Source organism: Triticum urartu, chromosome 2 (assembly GCF_003073215.2).
Source record: "Triticum urartu cultivar G1812 chromosome 2, Tu2.1, whole genome shotgun sequence".
Taxonomy (NCBI): Eukaryota; Viridiplantae; Streptophyta; class Magnoliopsida; order Poales; family Poaceae; genus Triticum; species Triticum urartu.
Genome location: NC_053023.1, coordinates 235,987,820 through 235,996,639, shown reverse-complemented (window position 1 = coordinate 235,996,639; position 8,820 = coordinate 235,987,820). Strand labels below are relative to the sequence as shown.

The following is an 8,820-nucleotide window of genomic DNA, read 5'->3' as shown; positions in this document are numbered from 1 at the left end:
TCTTCTGAAAAGGGAGGACTCAAACTGATCTCCATTTTGGGTTTGTATTGAGCGGGTTTTCATAGATTGGACTTTACTCTGTTTTTTCCTGTATGATTTTCCTCGTAACTTTTCAACAATCTACGGTATCATCGTACCTAAACTTGCATGATTTATATAGTTGAATGACATTTTTTTCAAAAAGAAAATATTGTTTGCAACGATGTGTTGGACTTCTCTCATTCTACGACTTGAACTTTTACCATTTGAATTTCCATGAGGTATATTTTTGTTTGAGCTTTATCACGTCCTGAAAACTGAGTTTTTGAACTGAGAGTTGTGTTTGTTTTTAATGATGTATTTTCACAGTCCGAACTTTACTCTACTTTTTTGTTAATGATTTGCTTACAACTTTTGTTTTCTGTGAACTTGTGGTATCCCTAAGTTTGAACGGATGTAAATACTTTTGTATATAAGCTCAATTATTTTTTAGACATATGAATGATCATCCCCTATTTCTCAACTGCAAACTTTTGTTTTCTCTGAACTTGTCGTATCCTTGAGTTTGAACGGATGTAAATACTTTTTGCCAGACTGCTCCAGATTTCAGTATGGTACAACCTTGATGAGCCGATGTACAAGAACATATAAACAATATATACTTCAGTGCATAGCGCACCATTAAATTGCTCCACAACCATTTAAAAAGGCATAAAAACCTGCCAAAGATGCATAGTGCACCATTAAGGTATTAACCATTCATACTTCCTAGATCCATTACGGTGCATCTACAGACCAAAGGTACGTGTACAGCAAGAATGTGAAAACAAAATCTGAATCCCTCTCATGCTTTTCTACTTGCTATTGTCACATTTATCTCATTTTTCACATTACTTCTTCCTCTTCCACTAGTACCTCTTCCCATGCTTCTCTCCTTTTTACATCCCTGATGATGATTGGGATTCTTGATTCTGCACCCAGCAAGCCCAAGATGTCCGTAAATGAAAGAGAAACCAACAAACACTGCACAAAAAGATGGTGTTAATAGGGTTGCAAGAACGCTAAAAAATACAATATAATTATTCAGTGTAATTTCACTATTACATTTTTAGTGAAATGTGATTCAGGATCCATGCAAAGTAAAGTAGCATCTGTTTTTGAAATGGGTGGTTAAAGGTTTAGACAGAAGTGAAGTTTCAGCAATGCCCTTGCGGCAAAGCAAACTAAAATGTATCATTTTGCCTCAGGACTCTGCACATTTAAAGCATAATGCACTGAAAAGAACACACAAGATGAACTGAAAATCAAAACAAAATTTGGGGTAGCATGGCTGTGAGGAAGGAGGTCGAGGGCAGCAGGGCGCACAGTGGGCGAAGGACGCACAAGGAAGATGAGTTACCTCGTCGCTATGCTGTGAGGCGACCTCCATCATGGTGGTCCTCGGGTTGGAGTGCATCGGCATCGAGTGGTGGGGCTGCGACAGGGGACAGGTTGGAGCATGCACGCATGGCGACGTCGTCCTTGTCGTCATGGAGAAGTAGGACTACTGGAGACATTGCAAAGCAGCACAACAATTTTACATGTTTTCTAAAGTTGAGTAACACATGTTTGAGATTATCAACAGTACACATATCGTATCTTTCAGCTATCAGTTCAAGAGTCAAAAACTTTTCGAACTCATGTTTTTCTGTCATTGAACTGATGTAATTTTTTGTATTTTCAATTGTTGTAATATATGTAGTTGAACTTACAGATTTCCATTTTGTAGTTTTTTCTCTCATAAAGATCCTGTGTGTTTGTTTATGTACTGAAAATGGAATACATACTGAACTTAACAATACGGAAACAACAATACTTCATACTCATTTTTCTCTTTGTTGCCATATGGTTAGATCTTGCAGCCACATGAGCAAAATCTTTTGTAATAATCTGACATATAGTAGAAAACCAAACTTGGTTTTAACACATACAATTGAACTTTTTTCAGTACGCCTTTCTTGAACTGATGGCATATATACATGGTGAACTATAAAGCATCAATTTTGGCAGTAAACACAATTCATATTTTCAGAATCAGGAGATGGATCGAACTGGTTGTTCTAGGTACGGTGAACTGATTTTGCAGATAAAAATCCAGTTTCTAGGTACGGCGGACTGCTGCTCGCGACTAACTCGACCATCTCGACGCCATGGGGTTGAACTGAGGACAGCTATGGGAGTAGGAAGCATCGAGCGCGGCGGGTGGTGGCGCATACCTAGGTGACGCAGGAAGGAGACACACATGCGAACAAAGGCTGGCTGCTTTGGGCCCGGCGGTTGGAGGCCGTCTTCAGCCATGGCAAGCACCGGGGCCTTCCTCGGTCGCGGAGCCACTTGCGCCTCCACACTTTCCCACAAATTGTCCAGAACATGTGGTTTAGCAACACGATAAGTAGTAGTAGTAGTATTAATCTAGGTGGCAAGGTAGCAGCGGCAAAAGAGTAGGCAACTATTCCTAATTTGCTCCACAACAGCTTCAGTTCACATTTGCTACAACTTTCAGCTGGAAAAGAAAGACAAAACGGATTGAAAATCCCCCATTTGGGGTAGTGAACCTTTTTACTGAACAACTACAATTCTACCATTTAGTAAACTGCTGTATAATTAGAAAACAGTCTGAATTTTTGCACAAACACCATACTGTTTTATATGTTTTCCAAGAACATGAGATAGCTCACGTATTGAACTGAGAACACCTACTTTGTGTTTCAGGAAATAAAATAGACATCCTCTGCTTTTTGTGATAAAACTAGTGTGGACTTGGGAGGAGAGGCGGTGTGGATGGACAATTAACCTCTCTTTTTTCTTGCTCCTGAATGCATGCAGCTGGGAACTCGGGGCGACAGAGGTGGTCGCTGCGCGGCGGGGAGGATTGGTGCACAGCGGCTCCTTGGTTTAGACTTTTTTTTTGAGAAATGCAACAACCTTGTGTTTCAATAGTAATGCGTAGCGGCTCCCTTATCGATTGTTCAGACTATCACTTAGCAATTAACAACCGAGGAGTTGCATGCCCAGCAATTCAGAACTAAGATCACCAATTTTTTGACCCTAGCCCAAGTCTGATTGCACAGAAAAATCTCATCTAAGCATGGATGGGATGAAGGGAGCACAAGGTGCAGTACGATACAGAACAAATGTGTCTCTCAGACAAACTACCAGATCTGATTTTGTGCAAAGAAGTCATACCATTGAGCAGTCTTGCCGGATGAGCTACCAGAGAGATCAAGTTGAGCTACTATGGTACCTGGCGGCTGCAAGTTCGACTTGGTGAAGATGGTGCAGTAGCAAGTTCGATTTGGTGCGACAACTTTGCTGCTCGACTTGGTGAAGAATGTACATCTGTAATGTCTAGAACAACAAATTAACAAAAAGAAAACTAGTTTATGAAGGAAACAGTTCTTGAACTTCGGTTTGAGCTTTGTTTGTTGAGATTTTTGAACTCCTGCAGCAGTTATACCTGAACTTGTGCGACACACTTTTTATTCAGTTGAGAGCGTCTGATATTTTTGCAGAATATGCTTCATGAAAATAGGAAGGGGGGAGGCCAGACCTCGTTGTTGCATCATTGAACAGCCTCAGATGCGGCAGTGAATGGACTGTGGTGTGGTGCCTAAGTTTATCTAGTAACTCGTCATTAGTCTGCAAGAAGCTCACAAGTTATACTATTTTATAGATGACCTTTCTTTGAACTCCCATGGTAGTAATACATGAACTTTTCTGACGACATGAATGTTGGGTAGTAATACATCTAGTAAATAGATTTGTGATTTACCTAGCAACTGTTGAATCTATCATTTCTTTCATGGTGAAAGGAGAAGCTTGCATGCTAATTCGGTCAGCTAGGCCACAGGGTATTAGCCTCATGCATTTTTACAGTATTGGGTGGAGCTAAATAAACACATAAATAAACTGTAAATCTTCTTGCTGATCATTTGCAAGATAATTATCTCAGAGGCAATGTCATTTACCTGTAGTGTGAAACTGCTGCCTGTATTGCTGGGCAGTGCAACCTCAGTCACAATTAGCACACGCTTGATTGTTGCACGGTAGGCAATGACAAGCTACAGAAATCATCCGAGATCAATCAGAGAGGGAGATGTATCAGACAACAACATCCATGGAAGCGCACGGGGGTGACATGCACTCACCTCCTTGAGTGACCGGCGGCCGAGCAAGCAGTTGTACTATCGAACAGGACGTCCTCAACCCCGCGGCTCCTCCTGTAGGCTCCATTGTTTGCTGCTGAAGCCCAAGCCATGGCGTTGGAGCATGGCGCATCCAAGACGTCGACATTGAACGGCCTGAGGTGGCGGCGATGAACTTCATGTACGCGCGGCATCGTTGCCCCATCGGGAAGGAGGCAGAATGGTGGCGGGGAAGCATCACCGGCTGCCAGAGGGCGGCGCACGAGATCTCCCAGCAGGATGAAGGAGGAGTACGGGGATGGAGTGGATCTGCACGATGGAGGTAGGTGGCCGGCGCAGGGGAAGGAGGAGGGCGGCGCGTGGTGGAGGGAGGCGGCCGGCGCCGGGGAAGGAGGAGGGCGGCATGTGGTGGAGGGCCGGCGGCCGGCGTTAGGGAAGGAGGACGGCGGTGCGTGGTGGAGGGAGGCGGCCGGGGTCGGGGAAGGCGGAGGCGCTCTGGGAGGAGGGGATAGGGGCGGCGGCGCGCTAGATGGAGTTGGGATCGGGGCAGCGCGCTGGGTGGAGGTGGGTTCGGGCGGCAGCAGGAGGAAGATATATATATATATATATCTTATTAATTTTGGTCAGCTATATGGGCCAAGCCCAACTATTCGGCCTTTTTAATTTTTGGGCCATGGCCTTTTTGCCTCAACAGCTTCAGTTTTTTTCCACTAGTCAAATGGGTCCCAGTTGTCAGGTTCTAGTAAGTGGGTCCTATCTACCAAGGTCATATTCTTCATATTTCAATTTAACAGTAAATAAATAACCAGTATTTAAATTGGCACAAACAAAAAACACACGTAATACTCCAGATTCAGTACAGAGCTCTTGTTGTACAAATAACATATACAATACTTTACAAGATCTACAAGCTCTACACGTAATTAAGCTCCAACATATACAAGCTCTACCAGAATCTCTACAAGTGTAATAACTAGCTACAAGCTTTAAAAGGATGGCAATCACGGTTACAAGCTCCACATGTGTAATAACAAGATATGGTTGCGAGCTATGTTTCTTCAGCATGGAGCTCTTTCGATAGCGATCGTAAACTAGGCACCTGCTCCTGTCAGGACTGGGCTAACAGAATGGTGATATGCCTTCCACGGTCGCCCTGTTACATGTATCAATAGAGAAGAATTAGCGTTAAAAAATCAGCAGAGAAGAATTAGAAAAACTGGAACCAATAAACCAAGAAGAGACCATTCAAAAAATGACAGTTATTTAGATTAGAATGATGACACAAATTTAGCTAGTACCATGCTTTTTGTCCTCCAGCTAGTTAAAATGAGATAGTAGCAGTGGCAATTCAAATAATTGAGCAATTTAAAATAACAACAACAATTTAGGGGTTGAGCAAAGCTACAAGGGCTCTAAGTTTTGACTTAAACAACAGTAGAAGCAATTTGAAATAGTAGGAGGGAAGCAGCAGCAGTTTTGACTAGAACAACAATAGGAAAAGAACAACAGTACTAAGAAGCAACAACAACAGCAATTTTGACTTGAACAACAGCAGGGAAACAGCCGCAGTAGTGAGAAGCAACAGCAGCAGCATTATTGAGAAGCAATAGCAGTAGCCATACTGAGAAGCAACAACAACAATAGTACTGAAAGCAATAACAGTAGTAGCAGTACTTGAAAGCAAAAATGGCAGCAGTACTCTAGCCGAAGTGAACAAATGGTTGCATGCATAATGTGGTGATTCCAGCAGCAGCTCAATTTTGGAGGTACTTAAACTTTTAGCTCAATTTTAGTTTCAGTATACTTGCTGCAGTGAAAAAATGGTTGACATGAAAAGTTAGCTCATGATCAGATAGTACTCCATGGTACTCAAAACAATTTTCAAAAAGTATGAATAGGAGTATGTGTGATCCATGATACAAACAGTGGAATAATATGGTTTACTGAAATATGAACATTGGAACAATATGAGTAATTCAAGAGCTTATGTTTCTTTTTCAGGAAATATGAACAGTGGAAAGCTTTGGCCATTTGTGAAAATTTAATTGCAAAAAACTACAGGAGTACACAGGCAGGACAAACTACTCCATCTCTGCACTACAGGTAGGACAAACAACAGGAGTACACATCTACTCCTACAGGAGTACTACGGGTAGGACAACTACAGGAGTAAGATATTGATCAACAATTGGAGTATTAGAAGAACATACACCAATGGTTATATCAAGCAAAAGGAAACTTTTCAATGATATCTCAAGCTAGAGATATCAAGGAGTGTCAAATTTGAACAAAGCTTTCAACAATTTATAATGTTAAATTACATTCAACAAACTAAAACAGAACACGAGAGAACACTAATCAAAATTTGAGGATGCCAGGCTTATGCACCAAACTAAACATCCCACTGCACAAAAACTATCAGCACAGATGTAGCAGCCGAAACCGGCATCCAAAAGGGCATGCAAACAATTCATAGCACAACAATATATGCCCCATGCTAGGATAACCAGAACATCACAGAGTACTACTGACTAACCCCAAAACAGAGCATCACAGCAAAAAACCTCACCAGGGGCCATCCATACACTTAACCCACCATCTTGAGATATCAATTCTCACGGGTAAAAAGCAAGCAAGAAGAACATATCGCCTAGGGCGTGGTCTGCTTGTACTTGGGCACCTCAGTGAGCATCTTGTCCGCACTAGAGTCAACATGTTGCCTGTAATTCAATCAAGACAAATACAATCAGTATTAGGATCAGAGGTTCAGAACAAGAATAGTGCATGCATTTATGCTACAAAAACAAGGAGATGATGCAAACTCTAATGAAGCAGGCACAAAGTAACAACTCCATTACACTTAAGTTGTTGCTACCTGCATATACTAAATGGAACCAGAAGTATGTCGACTACTAGACGGCCATGAATGATGCCTAGGAAAAAAGAATGCACAAACACAAACGACAAAGCCACTAATTAACCACAAGTGAGTTGTCTCAGAGGTGCTACTCAAGCACTTGGAACTAGTATAGCAAGATAGATTACAAAAATAATAATTCAACGTAAACCATTGTAAGCATGACGAGGTATTTAATCTTTTCACCTGCATTGCAATTTTTAGGATATGGAACCAGCCAGTAAGGAAAGCTTAGGTGGAGCATTCTTTAGGACCAGCTAATTCAATAATAAGCATATCTTGGACAAGAACAATCTATACCATTATGGATGTTGTTTTCCACTATATATCTCCAACAATAACACTAGTATCAAACTTAAAAAAGAAATGCTTGACTAGCTAGCTAGTTTTTGAAGAGACGAGGCATTAAGAGGTATTATCATTCTTTTAATAACTTGCATTCCAACATTCATGATCATAGCTATGCACAAATGGTTTCAAAAAAAAGTAGCTATGCACAAATGCAAGAAAGTCTACACGACCTGCCCACCTCTCTTAAATATTTTCTTCAAGTGGTTTCTTTACAGCTGGGTATATATTGCAGTTGACAAAAGAAGATGTATTTGCAGTTGCCTGCCACTCTGGAATGTCGAGATGTTGCCTGACCTTCTCAAATGTCAGCCACCAAGTCCTAGGTGGTGTTCTCCTCAAGACAAGCATGGGGAGTTGTAGGATCGAAAGTATGTCTAGAGGGGGGGTGATTAGACTACTTGACCAAATAAAAACTTAACCTTTTCCCAATTTTAGTTCTTGGCAGATTTTAGCTATTGTAGGACAAGTCAAGCAATCATCACACAATTCAAGCAAGCATGCAAAGAGTATATTGGCAGCGGAAAGTAAAGCATGCAACTTGCAAGAATGTAAAGGGAAGGGTTTGGAGAATTCAAACGCAATTGGAGACACGGATGTTTTTCCCGTGGTTCGGATAGGTGGTGCTATCCTACATCCACGTTGATGAAGACTTCAACCCACGAAGGGTAACGGTTGCGCGAGTCCATGGAGGGCTCCACCCACGAAGGGTAACGGTTGCACGAGTCCACGGAGGGCTCCACCCACGAAGGGTCCATGAAGAAGCAACCACCCACAAAGGGTCCACGAAGAAGCAACCTTGTCTATCCCACCATGGCCATCGCCCACGAAGGACTTGCCTCACTAGCGGTAGATCTTCACGAAGTAGGCGATCTCCTTGCCCTTACAAACTCCTTGGTTCAACTCCACAATCTTGTCGGAGGCTCCCAAGTGACACCTAGCCAATCTAGGAGACACCGCTCTCCAAGAAGTAACAAATGGTGTGTAGGTAATGAACTCCTTGCTCTTGTGCTTCAAATGATAGTCTCCCCAACACTCAACTCTCTCTCATAGGATTTGGATCTGGTGGAAAGAAGATTTGAGTGGAAAGCAACTTGGGGAAGGCTAGAGATCAAGATTCATATGGTAGGAATGGAATATCTTGGTCTCAACACATGAGTAGGTGGTTCTCTCTCAGAACATATGAGTTGGAATTGTGTATGTGTTCTGATGGCTCTCTCAACGAATGAAGAGGAGGTGGAGGGGTATATATAGCCTCCACACAAAATCCAACCGTTACACACAGTTTTCCAATCTCGGTGGGACCGACTCAACAAACTTGGTCGGACCGAAAAGGTAAACCTAGTGACCGTTAGAGATTTTCGGTGGGACTGACATGCAACTCGGTAGGAC

At 42.2% G+C, this 8,820-nt stretch overlaps 1 protein-coding gene across 29 annotated transcripts; it reads right to left on the bottom strand.

The window, feature by feature from the left end:
* Positions 1 to 615: 615 nt before the first annotated feature.
* On the bottom strand, positions 616 to 4,735 carry LOC125536923. 29 transcript variants are annotated; one of them, XR_007295343.1, is made up of 7 exons: positions 4,167 to 4,735; positions 3,987 to 4,079; positions 3,791 to 3,906; positions 3,476 to 3,657; positions 2,235 to 3,357; positions 1,379 to 1,525; positions 616 to 1,002 (listed from the first exon to the last, which is right to left on the bottom strand). XR_007295343.1 is itself a non-coding variant. In XM_048700220.1 (5 exons), the coding sequence occupies exons 2-5, from the start codon at positions 3,582 to 3,584 to the stop codon at positions 865 to 867; spliced, it is 402 nt and encodes a 133-aa protein (XP_048556177.1). In that variant the 5' UTR covers positions 3,585 to 4,079; positions 4,167 to 4,735; the 3' UTR covers positions 616 to 864. The 29 variants fall into 29 exon arrangements, 2 of the variants coding, with proteins under 2 accessions (XP_048556177.1, XP_048556178.1); XR_007295339.1 differs by having other exon boundaries at positions 2,235 to 2,365; positions 3,263 to 3,366; positions 3,476 to 4,079; XR_007295335.1 differs by having other exon boundaries at positions 2,235 to 2,365; positions 3,263 to 3,357; positions 3,476 to 4,079.
* Positions 4,736 to 8,820: the final 4,085 nt, after the last annotated feature.